The sequence below is a fragment of the Gracilinanus agilis genome, chromosome 5 (assembly GCF_016433145.1).
Source record: "Gracilinanus agilis isolate LMUSP501 chromosome 5, AgileGrace, whole genome shotgun sequence".
In the NCBI taxonomy this organism is placed as follows: domain Eukaryota; kingdom Metazoa; phylum Chordata; class Mammalia; order Didelphimorphia; family Didelphidae; genus Gracilinanus; species Gracilinanus agilis.
Window position 1 is genome coordinate 59,672,503 of NC_058134.1, and position 14,472 is coordinate 59,686,974.

Consider the following 14,472-nt stretch of genomic DNA (forward strand, 5'->3'; position numbering starts at 1 on the left):
CTCATCACTTTTAACTTGCTTTAAGGCACACATTCTTGTTCTGGGTCCAGACACTCAAGCAGTACTTGAATAGATTGCAAAGGGCCCCTAAACATGGATGGGAAGATAATTTAATAGAATTGGTTTCATTTGAAATCTTATATATTTTATTTCATGTATTTAAAAACATTATTCTAAAAAAGAGTTCATAGACTTCACTAGACTGCAAAAGGAGCCCATGACATAGAAAATGGTTATGGACTCATGCTTTAATGAAAATAATTTCACAATAGTTTAAAAATTCATTTTATAAACCCTTTCAGTCAGTTCTGTGAAAGTTGCTCCCTATTAATATGAATTTGATATTGCAAATGAGCATATAATGAAATTCACATTTTAGAGTAGGAATTGAAAGTTTAAAAAAATTGTCAATTTTTCCCTCATGATGTTTAAGTTCATCCAGATAATAATAAAAAAACAGTTAATGTTAGATAGTGTGTTTCAAGTTAAACTAAAACCTCTGAAGAATGGTTGGAGTTTCATTTTTGTTTGATTACTTTGTACATAGAGAATTAAAGACCATATTGATATAATCAGGACAAAGTGAATCAAAGTAGTCAATTTTATTTTGCTTTGTTTTATGCTCTTCCTAAGTATTTTACATATCATCTATAATCTTTGGTTTCTCCAGCTCCATAGTATATTCATATTCATCCTTTTCTTCACCTTCTTTGTGATACTGAATTTTTAATTCTCATCTTCTCTATCAATCTCTTTCTAAAACTCAGTTCTCATTTGTCTCCAGACCAATTCATGGCCCCATGGTTTCCTTTAGCTATGATTCACTGTCCCCAAACCCAAAATTTTTCTCCCCTTATATCTTCTGTCATTTCCAAATTACTGATTTTTTTTGTGGCTGCTCTTGTGGAGTTACTGGAAGGGGGAGTATATGTCTTTTTGGAGTAGTAGAACATGAGTTTGTAGAGAGACATTCACTCAGAGAATCATTTAATTCCTTAGCTTCAAGCCACAAATGACCATCTACCAGAACTAGTTGCCACACTGCTTATGCTGTATGTTCCTGGGTGATGAATGATCTTACTTAGTAAAATAGAAAATTTTATTCTGAGTTCAACCTATATCTATTTAATTAAGTTCAATTCTAATCTGAGTTATAACTAGGTATCTTGGTAAATTGGGACAGTCGTCTGGTGGAGTGGGTGGATATTGTCAAGCAGAATTCTTTCTGGCAACAGGAGATAGGATGGGCCATTTCTAAAAGAAGATGCCTGAGACACTGGATGTGGCAATATGGCAAAGGACTTCATGCCGAGACTCAGGGATGGTAGTTACTACTTAGAAGTAGACTTCTCTAGAGATGAAGTCCTTCCCTAACACCACATTTGTAGGATCAAAGTATCATAGATTTAGAGATGAAAAGAAACTAAAGAGGACATCATCTATGACCACCTCATTTTAGAGATGATGAAAATGACCAGAGAGAGATGAGAGGACTTATCTAGGGTCACAAAGTTAGTAAATCTCTAAGTTAGGGTTTGACTGCTGACATAGTTCTACGTCCATACTTCCTTGGAGAAAGCTCTACTTGCTACATTATTGATTATGGACAGGACTCTGACTTAATTAACCAAAATTCAACCCAGTTTAATCCAGTTCAGACTTTGAACTCTTTATAGATTCAGCCTTTTTTACTGTAAACATAGCTTTAAAAATGCCCCTATGACAATTATCCATTGTGTTTATATTCTGAAGGGAAAGAGATTGTTGCCCAAACTGGTAGTTGTGAAGCTGGATTTGTGCCATGTGAAGATGCAAGCTGTATTTTATCTAGCAAAGTGTGCGACTTTACACCTGACTGCCCAAATGGAACGGATGAAGCCCGTTGTGGTATGTAAAACTACCAAGTAACTAGCCACTCACCCTGCAAATATTTATATGCATTTTTGCTCTCTATCGTAATGCTAAATGCCTTTCATTTCACTAAGGTTGGTTAATGAAAGCAATAAGAATTCAAGCTTCTGCAAAGCTCGGTATATACTCTACATAGGAAGCAACCCAAAGTAAATAAGGGTAGCAAATTAAGATGAGCAAAGAAAAAAAAATTTTTTTGCTTTCTTTAAGACTGTTGGGAAAGCTCATAATCCTAACTTTAGGACAGAGCTCAGATTTCAAGGATGCCAATCCATTACAGATATTTTGAAATTTTTAAATTTTAAAGTGTTCTTTAAATGATTGTTCATGATACATCCAGCATGTTTGCCATCATTTTAATGAGCAGTGATTACTTTCTATTCTTTATAATTAATAATGACAGCAATGAATATTTACAAAAAGATTTAAGGTTTGCAAAGCACTTTTATAAATATCTCATTTGATCCTGAGAGACAGATACTCTTATCATCCATATTTAAAGATGCGGACACTGAAACAGACAGGCTAAACATTTTGCCCAAGGTTAAACTTCTAGCAATTGTCTGAGCAGAATGTGAATTCAAGTCATCTTAATGCTATAGCCCCTTCCATTGAGCAGTTTTAGCTGCTACAAACTGTAGTATGTGATTGGTAAACTGGTCAAAAGGCTGTAATAATTTGCCATCTATTTTCAATCTTTGGCAGTCCTTTTCAAATTTATGCTTTTGAAGGTAAATTTTCTACTCTTCTGGGGAAGGATACAGCTTTAGTTTTTTAAATGAGTAATTCACATTTGTGTATATGGTTAAATAGATGAGTCATTTCTGTGACATGGCTATCCTTCCCCCCTCAAAATGGCAGCTTCCTTTTTAATTTTCCTTACATATTAAAAAAGTTCATGTTCATTGAAACTTAAGTTCATAATCAAAAAGAAAAATTAAAAACAATTCAACTTACAAAACTTTTATTAAGCAACTTCCCTGTGCCTGACTATATGCCAGTGATGGCGAACCTATAGCACAGATACCAAAGATGGCATGTGAGCCCTCTCTGTGGCCATGTGTGCTGCCTCCCATCCCTGCAAAATTCAGGCAGAGGGACTTAGGCAGAGGTGCTCCTCTCCCACTTCTACCTCACCTCCATCTCTCTGCCCAGCAGCCCAATGGGAGCACACAGGTGGTAAGGTGGGTAGTTCACAGGCAGCAGAGCTAGAGGGGAGCAGAGTGCTTGGGCCACTCCCCTCTGCCTCTCTACACTCACTGAGGACATTCCTCACTTCACCCTCCCCTCCACCTAGAAACCCATTGGGAGCACTTCCTCCCTCTCCTTTGTGGAGTAAAGGTAGTGCAGGGCATGGCAAGTGGTCTCAAGGGTGGGGTATGGAACATGGTCTCTAAAAGGTGAAAGAAGAATGGGGAAAAGAAATGAAAGTAATTCAAAAAGAAAATAGCTTAAAAAGTAAAATTGGTCAACTGAGGTCATGCCTGGGATATTTTTTAAAGAGCTCAGGAATCTATATATGCACCAAGCACTGTCATTTTGATCTTTATTCAGTAAAAACTAAGCAAGAAAAACATATATAATGTGACTATCTTATAGATATGTAAACACTTTTCTAAACTGAATAACTTTTGCACACATTTACTATTTTCCAAATATATGTAGCCTACATGTGATAGATGAATGCTACACTGATTATTGGAAAAAGTATTACAAAATGCATAATACTTTTTTCCCATGATGGATTTTTGATACTAAGAAAGATTAATAATACAAATATGATTAGGAAAGTCATGCAGTGTAAGGATCCCTAGATTTGAAGTTATAGGATATGAATTCATATCATGGATCTATACGTTTCCCTATTGGATACCGTGATAGACTCACTGATGCTGTTGGACAAACTACCTATCTCTGAGACAGAAGTATCGTTATCTGTAAAATGAGAAAGTTGAATTAGATTACCTCTAAGTTTTCTTCTAATTCTAAGTCAAATTGTGAATGTTTGAAATTATTTAAAGGATATTTTTATCAACATCTTGTGTTTTTGAATCACCTATATTTCCCAATTTATATTCCCTGACTTCTCTCAGAAAGAGCTGTTAGTCAAACTAACCAATTCATCAAAATAGCCTAGAATCTATTTTGTTGTTATTGAGTCATTTAAGTCTTGTCTCACTCTTCATGACTCTATTTGGGGTTTTCTTGGCAAGGATAACTGAAATTTTTTGCCATTTCTTTTTCTAGCTCATTTTACTGATGAGGAAACTGAGCTAAGCAAGGGTAAGTGACCTGACCAAGGTCACAAGCTAGTAAGTTTCTGAGACTAGATTCAAACTCAGGAAGATGGATCTTCCTGACTTCAGACTCCATTGTGCCATATAGTGGCCTCTGGGAGTGAGTCAGAGCCTTAGTAGCAGCAAAAGCTGAAATAGTCCCTTGATACTAATCTTTAAAAAGCACCTCAAAATGACAAGAGCCAAAAACCAATAGCAAGATGGAGAGATGGGGCTCTACTGTGGGACATATATTGAAAGGCAAGCAGAGTGAGTCAATTTTCATGAGATAAGGGGGAACTGAAGAAAAAATGCACACAATTAGGCATAGGCTAACTTTTGTATCCTGGGACATGGGGTACACCACCAAAAGAGTGTCTCAGACCCATCCTTTAAAGTCCCAGGCCCTGGCACCAGCCCACAGTGAGGCCCAGAGTCCACAGCACTGGACCCTTTCAAGCCAACACTGCTACAGTGAAGACCTAGCCCAAAAGCAAAACAGCTCACAGTGACAATCCCTGCAAGTCAGCAGCAGAGGAGATAGACTCAGGAAGCAGCTTTCAGAATTCCCAGTCCACAGGTAAAAAAAGGATGGGAAAATGAGCAAACAGCAAAAGAAACACCTAACCCTAGACAATTTCTATGGAGAGAAAGAACAAGGCAGAGTCAATATGAGATGGTGAGATCAAAGCAAATACATGGAAAACTTCAAAGAAAAATAGGAATTGGTCTCAGTTGTTAGAAGAACTTAAAAATGAATTAAAAAATAAAACAAGTAGAAGAAAAATGGAGAAAATAAATGAAAGTAATGCAACAAAAGAAAATAGCTTTACAAGCAAAATAGGTCAACTGGAAAAAGAGGCACAAAATTCTAATAAAGAAAAGTTTCTTAAAAAACAGAATTGACCTACTGGAAAAATCCAATGAAGAAAAGAGTTCCATGAAAAGTAGAATGGACCAAATGGAAAAGGAGGATAAAAGGTCATGGAAGAAATTCATTTTTTAAAAATAAGAATCAGACAAATAGAAGCTAATGATTTCATGAGATATCAAGAAACAATAAGACAAAATCAAAAGTGAAAAAATAGAAAATGTGAAATAGCTCCATTGGAAAGACCACTGATCTGGAAAATTGATCCAGGAGAGAAAATTTAAGAATTATTGGACTCTCATAAAGTCATGATCCAAAAAATAAAGCATAGACATCATATTACAAGAAATTATCAAATAAAACTTCCCTGATATTCGTGAACAAAATTGAAAGAATTCACAGATCAGCTCTTGCAATAAATCCCAAATGATACCTCCCAAGAATGTAAGAGCCAAATTCAAAAGCTCCTAAGCTAAGGAGAAAATACTGCAAGTAGTCAGAAAGGAACAATTCAAATATCATTGAGCCCCAGTTAGAATTACACAGGATCTGGCATCTTCCACATTGGAGCATCAGAAGACTTAGAACATGATATTCTGGAAGGCAACATTCAATTAAGTATTTTTCTATGGCTACATGACTCATGGTCTTTAACTTCCCTTTTTCCCTCCCCCCGAGTCAACAAGCAACTCTACTGGGCCATAAATGTACTATCTCTCAATACCTATTTCCATGTTATTCATTTCTTCTTATTTTCCCCCTTTGATCTTGTTTTATTCCCTTTTACTTCATTCCTCCTCAACAGTGTTTTGCTTTTTATCACACACTCCCTTTCCCCCTCTTTCCAATTACTTCACCCTTCCCTTGACTTATTTCCCTCTACTTCTCTATAGGGTGGGATAAAATTCTATAACCCAATAAGTATATTTGTTTTTCCCTCTCTGAGCCAGTTACAATGAGAGTAAAGTGTAAGCATCGCCCATTACCACCCTTATCTTCCCCTCTCCATAACTGTTTTTCACACCTCTTTGTTATATAATTTACCCCATTTTGTCTCTTCTTTACCTTTTCTCTCATTGCAACACTCTTTTTCATCCCTTGATTATTTTACATATTTCATATACATATACATATCACATCATACATATCATTTCATATTTTCACATTTACATACACATCATATCATTTTACATCATCATATACATCATATCATCATAATCAGTTTACTTCCCCACCCTCTTTCTAAGTATATTCCTTCTATCTGCTCTACTACTAAGAGTAATTTTTGAGAATTACAGATAGCCTCTTTACATGTAGAAATACATACAGTTTGACCTTGATGAGTTCCTTAAATTTTCTATTTCTTATTTACCTTTTTAGACTTCTCTTGTTTCTTGTGTTTGGCCTTCAACTTTTTAATTTAGGTTTGGCTTATTACTCAGAAATGCTTGGAAATCTTCTATCTTATTAAATGTCCATTGTTTACTCTGAAAGAATTTAGCCAGTTTTACTGGGTAGGTGACTCTGGGTTATAAACCTAGATCTTTTGCCTTACTGAATATCATATTCCATGCCTTCCAATCCTTTAATATGGAAGCTGTTAAGTCCTGTATGATCCTGATTTGTAGGTCTGTCGTATTTTTTTCCTGGCAGTTTGCAGTATTTTCTCCTTGGCTTGGGAGCTTGTGAATTTGGCTATTATATTCCTGGAAGTTGTCATTTGGGGATTTCTTTCTGGAGGTGATCTGTGGATTCTTTAAATTTCTATTTTATTTTTTTGTTGAAAAATATATGGACAGATTTCTTTGATAATTTCTTGTATTAAGATGTCCACGCTTTTAAAAATTTAATTTAAATTTTTTTTATTATGGCTGTCAGGTAGTTCAATAATTCTTAAATTGTCTCTCCTGGATCTATTTTCCAGGTCTGTTTTTTTCAACAAAATACTTCATATTTTCTTTTGTTTTTTTCATTCATTTGATTTTGTTTTATTGTTTCTTGATTTCTCATGAAATTATTAGTTTCTAGTTGCTCAGTTCTAATTTTTAAAGCCTCATTTTCCTCCATCAGCTTTTGGATCTCCTTTTTCATTTCTTCCATTTCCTTCCCCACTTTTTCTCTGCTTCTCTTAATTGTTTTTTGAAGTCTTTTTTGAGCTCTTCCAGAATTTGTGTCCAATCCATATTTTTCTTTTGGACTTTGCATGTTTGCTTTGCTTTCACTGTCCCCCTTTGTGTCTATACCTTGCTTTTTGTCTCTATAAAAATTCTTTATAGTTAGGTGCTTTTTTGTTGTCTGCTCATTTTTCTAAACTTTTTATGAGTAGACTCTGTTCCCTGGGAGGTTAGGATATCCTCTTAAGCTTCAGTCCTTCCTTCATGCTACCCTTAGCTTTATTTCTGGGTTTCAGCCAGTTTCAGTTCTTCCAAGATGGTATGATGGCCTGAGGACTGAGAGCTCTAAGAACCACCTCCCACTGCTGATTCAGTTAACCCTTGAAATGTTAATAGCTGAAGTTCTCACCTCAGGCTTAGGTATAAGCTTTTGGTCTCACTATGAGCTTGATTTTGTCAGGCACACAGTAAATTGCCCTGTCCTGTGGCTCTGCCTTGAGCTTTTGGCAAGAAGATCAGGAGGGACCCCACCCTCCACCTCTTTGGATCTACCAACTACCCCAAATTGGGATCTATGTCCTAGCCACAGGCCAAGACTGGGACTCCTGAATTCACTCTGGGCCCACACAGATCAGGCTACTTCAACATATACTGCTCTGGGCTAGAATTCTAGACTTCACTCCAGTTTGGATTTTCAAGGGGTGTGGGTTAGTTAGACTTCTATTTGCCCAGGTAGGGTCTCAGGGTCTTTTTTTACTATAAGTACTTTATTTTGTCCAAAGGGTAATATGGATAACATAAGATTGATACAGATTTGTCACTGGCTGGATAATACAGGAATTCCCAGGAACCCAAGTGGGGATGGATACCTGAAGATCCCTTGTTTTTTGCCAGTGGTAAAAGGACAAAACCAATATAATGAAAAGATACACTTGCAAGCTATAGGGAAGTTATGATCTCTGGAGAGTACCATTTGCCTTTCTACTTGAGAAAAAGGAGGAATTTTGAAATGCTTTGGAGCTGACCAGCAAATAGAATGACATCTACGTAGTTCTCAGTCAGAGGCAGAACTATTAGAACCAGGTTAATATACAACATAGAAGCCCCTTCCCTCGTACCCTATGAACCCCTGCTACTGCATGAAGTCATGTCCTTGGTCTCAGGTTCAGAACTTGACACAGCAGATGAGGGGTGGGGATGAGCCTTGCTCTTAGTTTGCTCCTCACTCATTGCTGTAGCCTCCTGCTGTCTGTGCTCCCCTCTCACCCCAGTGTCTCACATATTCTCTGCCTACCTTTTACGTTTTTCTATTCTTGAAAATTGTTTCATTCTTTCTCCTTGTTCATTCTTTCACTTCTGTATTCATTTTCTGGCATTATTTTAAGACTGATCAGAGAATATTCTCATGGTGACATTGAGCTTCTCAGCACTACTCTGCCATCTTGGCTCCGCCTCACAACCAGATTTTTAAAGGAGAAAGTAAAGGAGCTTAAGGAGGAAATAATAAAACTATAGTAGTAGAGGACCTCAACCTTCCCCTATCAAAACCAGAGAAACCTTATTAAAAAGTCTACTTGCTAGAAGGGGATTCTTATTGGGCCTCAAACAGAAAAGTTTTTTGCCAACTGTAGTTTGCATAATTGCTTTTTGGGCCTAAGAAACCTGGCCAAGGTCTGAGTTCCAAGAAACAGTTAGACAATACATTTATCAAAATCAAAAGTCATGAAGAAAACCCATTTCATGGCATAAGAAGGATGCTTACTTCTTGACAGTCACAGAGACCTGGAGAATCTGCTGAGAGCTCTGACTGAAAGCCCAAAGCAGGCTGCTGGTAAATATGAGACCTATAATATAAAACAGGGGAGATATATTAAAATTTATTCTAACCCTTCATCCTAGTTCATGGTCATTTTTTGTATATGTACCATGTGCTGATAAAACAAGGTTTATTTCATTTTTCCCTATTCAATTTTCTCCAGATATTAATTATACCTTTCCTAAAATTTCATTCAATTGCTTTATTTCTTTCTTATAGATCTTATTTTCTGTGTATAATTCATCTAGTTCAGCTTTTAACATTTTTTACTATCAATTTCCTTTTGCCTAAAATTTCTTAAATATCCTTGATTTAAAAAATTTTACATGACATACATGAGAAAGCTCATAAGTAACCAGGAAATTTTTATACATTATGATATTTTATATACCTAAGATGCAATTTCATATATTTGAACTCTGGCCTAGAGTTTAGTTACTATTATTATTATAGTAAGTGGACAGTTCTAAACTCATTTCTAATTTGGAACAACAACTTAGTTATTTATTTGTCATACATGTGATAAGTTTTTGCCTGATGTCATAATTCTACAAAGGCATTTAAGAAGCATGTTACCTTATAGAAAAAGTGATTCAGGATGTTTGAGAATGTTTTGTTTAAATGAAAGTGTATGATTTTTCCTGGAAAGATATGTTATCTAATCACAGAGATAGAAATGTTTTTGGTTTCCATAAGAGAGAAGGATCTTGTACTTAGAAATTATATTCATTCTAAGAGACTTTAAAAAATAGTTTTGATGCTCTGAAATAAATTATATCTAAGGTTTCTCAATGATCACAAATTTAATAAATGATTTGATATATAATGCCAATTCTTATTAGTTATGTTTCAGGTTGTAACTGCATTAAGAGAAAGTATTCATTCCCCATAGCTGCCTTTTCCCCCTACCTTCCCTTGTGTATATTATAGTCTAGTGATCAGTCCTGTTTATTTCATATTTCCTGGAAGATATTTATTTGAAAAAAAATCTCCTGTGGTAGGTCTGTCAGTTTTAAAACTTTAGGTTTAGCAGATTAAGATATTACTATAAAGCAATGATGAGCATAATTGCAAATTACTTTTTATAAATCTTTATAGCGATATGTTCAGATTCTGGGTATTTCCCTTTTTCCCACATCTCATTTCTTCCTCCCCCTCACTACAGTCTAGATTAAAAGTTCTCTCATAAGTATACTCAGGTAAATAAATCATTTCTAGCTGACAAAAGTTAAATCATTTTTTTAATCCTTCATCTTAATTTTCTGTCTTCAAATTAAAGATCCAGATGCAGGATTCCAGTCCCCAAACCACTCAAGTGTTATATAATTATGGAAAGTTGTAATAAGGTGTTATTAGTGAAGGATTATCATTTCAGTGATGTCAAGCTAACCACTGAAGAGAAACTCCATTAATTTTCATTCATGGTAATTATTGATCACCTGGGGAACAAAAAAGAAACCCTGGTAGTGTTGGCAAGTTGGTTTGAAGTTAGATAGAAATTCTTGATTAAATTAGTCTTTGTTTTGTATGGTTCTTTTTTTAAACTAAGAAATAGTCTAAAGAAATGTAAGGGTTTATTGCTTTTTTTAGTAATTGGAATTTTCTACCTGCAAAAAATGCAATTTCTTAAAAAAAATGACTTAAGTCTTTTTCCATGCCACATGATGAATGTTGGTAGAACATAATATGTCACCCATAATGATTAGCAATAACATGCACAAGATGTAGCATCAGGGTCACATGACCTCCCCCAAAAAAAGAAGTGCACTCATCATTATTGAGATCGAAAAACAAAATAAAATAGATGCATAATCCAACTATTATTTTGGTAGTATATACTAAACAATCTGCTCTTGGGAGCCAGAGATCTCAGGATCATTAAGACTTGGACATAAATGGAATTTTGGCAAAAAAGGAACGCCTCCAATTAAATCTTTAATTTTACTCCAGAAAGGAGATTTCTGATGAACTATCCATATATAGAGTATAGGAGAAACTACCAATTCACAATGGATAAATTCAATACAATCCTGTCTTGAGCTCAATGGGAGCCTAGACATGAAACTGAGCAAGAGAGAGAGAGAGAGAGAGAGGGAAAGGATAGAGAAGAGAAATAAAATGGAAGAAAGAAACAGACTAGCTCTTCCACTTATCAGAAAACTAGCTATTTGTTAACAGATATGTATGTGTATGTGAAATGAAGAGAGGGGAAATTTTAGCTTCTCCTATTGCTACAAGCATTGGTAGAGAAGGAACTCAAGATAGAGAGCCAATTCAAACGGACACTGTTGAGTGACCAGCCATAAAAAGAAGAAAGCAAGAAATATCAAGAAAGGACACCCAAGAAGAACTGGCTAAAGCCCTGCCTCCTATTTTGGATCAAATTTTATCTTATGCTTCTAATTATATATTCTCCTTTTGGGACAAAGGCTTTATTTCAGCCCTATTGCTTTAAACAGAGGGTAATATACTGTCTCCTCTCCAAAAGGAAGGGAGTTCTTTGATGCAACCACTCCTAGTGAAGTGGGCAATGAATTGGAAAGGGTTGGGCTAATTCTTAATTTTCTACTAGTTATGCATTTAATTATTTCCTAGAAAATTTTTGCTCTGGGGAAAAAATTATCCAGGGGTTTACACTCATCTGATTAGACTGCTGTTTTCTAATTGTTTTGTCTTCTGTTCCCAAGTGAACAGTGTATATCTTAAGATATGGGAGGAAGACAACACAACAATTGGATTTTTCATCAAATTTTACTAGCAACTTCTCCCTCTTTCTCTTTGTCCACTATACCTTAACCAACAAGACCAATATGTTGTTGAATCATTTAGGATGTGGCTGGCTCTTCCTGACTCCCATTGGTGGAGTTTCCTTAGCAAAGACACTTTAGTGGTTTTTCATTTCCTTTTCCAGATCATTTTACAGATGAAGAAAATGTAAGAAAAAGAATTAAATGCCTTGTCCAAAGTCACATGATTAATATGTATTTGAGAACAGATTTGAAATAAATTCTTCCTGACTCCTGGCCTGGCACTCCATAGAGCAATCTAGCTGTTTAATGATCTCTCTATTTCTCCACCAAACTGGAGAGTTTCTTTCGTAACACCAAGTTGTTTTAATTTTATTTGTTGAGACTGACAGAAAAGGGAAAAAAAAGTGTTCAGATGGCTATATTAGTGAAACATCAATGAGTATTTAACATAGTTTCTTAGATTTCATTCGTTCACCATTCAAAGAGCATTTATTGAATATGTATTCTTCATTCATTTTAATGTGGGACACAGAAAACCCAGAAGTTCCAGAGTATAGATGAAGGACTTCTCTAAACCATCCTGGCCAGAGGTGGTCATTCTTGATCACCAATACATAGATAAATATGGCATGAGTATTTTTCCCATCTGATCTGCCTATTTCACTGATATACAATTTTGTTCACTTCAGGCCTTTCCCTAAAGTCTTTGAGGTCACATGCCCACTTCAGATCTCTATTACTTAGGAACTTATCATTTATTTTTGTTATGTTTGAAGGTCTTTGATAGATTTGGGGAGGGGAAATTGAAGAGAAGACACTTGGAATACAAATTCCTTATATAGATTGATAATGCTCTATGAACCAGTAGAAGTTGAAACATCTTTTCCTTTAAATTCAACTTTAATTTTGCACTAAAAATGGAGATTTTTAAAATGTTTGATTTGCATTTTCAAAGGGAATAGACTTCAGTGGTCTTCCCCCTCCTACATTCTGCTAATCACAAAAGGAAACTTTAAAAGGCAATAAGCTTGTTGTTGTATGAGGCATCAGTATTCTTGAGGAAAATCACTCTACTGAAAAAGAAAGCCTTGAAAAAGACAGCCTTTTAAATTTATATTTTGTTTGGAACTATTTCCAGAGCAATTTATTATTTTGTCCTTGGGTATATATGGTTTATTGTACTTGCCCCCACTTCCCCATTCAACTCACCATTTAGATTTTAAAAAATTGTGTTCAATGTTCTGTTTCCAACTTTAAATCAGCTTTAAAAAATAATAGTGCAAACAATGTTTGTTTAATCACCCATCCCCTGAAAAGAACATCATAGACACATTTAGAATCCTTCTGCTTTAAGAAATGTTTCAAGGAAAACTTCATAGCCAATTCATATACACAAAGACAGAGTTGTGCATCCATTAACACCTTTTGTATAAGAATGACAGAATCCAACATAAACTCCCAAAGGGAAAAGTTAAAACAAGCATCTTTCTTTTCTTTGTGCTGCTCTCATAGGAGACACTAGTTCACAGGGTGAAAGGAGATAATATTCTCTCCTGTCCCTCCCCATCTTTTTTATTTTTTTCTTTTTTAAATAAAGATTTTGTCTCCCTGGTCTAATCCTAGTCAAATCTTCATGGTAGCTTTGACTTGCTCTATTATAGACCTGAGCCCCTACAAAGGCAGCCTAGGATTCACTTCTCTCTGTCTCTGAAATATCTCATCATATTATCGCATAACTTAGTAGGAAAAGCCAATGGGTTTAGCCCACTACAGCTCAGAAAGCCCAAGTTTGAGTCATTTGCTAGCATCAGCCTCTGCTTCCCCAGAAGCTGGGATTACAGGTGTTTGCAATAAGCCTGGACAGCCTTTTTGTGTGTGATTGCTTTAAAGTGCAAAAAATAGGATGAAGAGAAAATGGAATATACCTATCTCACCTCCTCCTCTTATAACCTTTTCTCTTTTCTTTCATGCCTTAGCTCCAATGTCTCCTTTCAATAAAGATTTTTCTAAGTGACTTCCTCTACTTGTTTCTGCTTGCTTCTTCCTCAAATTACCTTGTTTTCTTTTATTTCTATCTGTGTTTTATCCTAAATCACCCCCCCCCCAAGGTCTGTGAGGGAAATAGCTGTTTTTTTTTCTTTTTTGCCATCGCCCTTGGCAGAAGAAGATGCATATTTTTCTTCCTTCCTTCCTTCCTTCCTTCCTTCCTTCCTTCCTTCCTTCCTTCCTTCCTTCTTCCTTCCTTCCTTCCTTCCTTCCTTCCTTCTTTTGATAGTTTCATCACTGCAAGGAGTTCTGAATGAGGATCATTTCTCCATGAATTCAGTTTGTTAAATGTAGCTCACTCAATATCATTTATTATTGTTGTTGTTATTATTACTCAAACTTGTAAATTTTCTATTACAGGGAACTCTCTGTGAGGATGTGGAATGGCATTTGATCTGCATTTTGTAGTTCTAGTTCAGTGCCTAGAGCATTAAGAATTGAAATGATTTGCATATATAATACTATATTGTTTACTTAAAAAAAATAGCCAAGGGATAGCTAGGTGGCTCCATGGGTTGAGAGCCAGGTGTAGAGACCAGAGGTCCTAGGTTCAAATCTGGCCTCAGACACTTCCCAGCTGTTTGACCCTGGGCAAGTCACTTGACCCCCATTGCCTACACTTACCACTCTTCTGCCTTGGAACCAATACATAGTATTAATTCTAAGATGAAAGGTAAGGGTTCAAAGC

General features: G+C 35.7%; 1 protein-coding gene across 1 annotated transcript in view; it reads left to right on the forward strand.

Moving 5' to 3' along the window:
• MALRD1 (MAM and LDL receptor class A domain containing 1) overlaps positions 1–14,472 on the forward strand; it is an 892,965-nt gene that overhangs the window by 151,418 nt on the left and 727,075 nt on the right. The window contains 1 exon segment of the mRNA XM_044678926.1: positions 1,753–1,887. Coding sequence (XP_044534861.1) covers positions 1,753–1,887 — 135 coding nt within the window.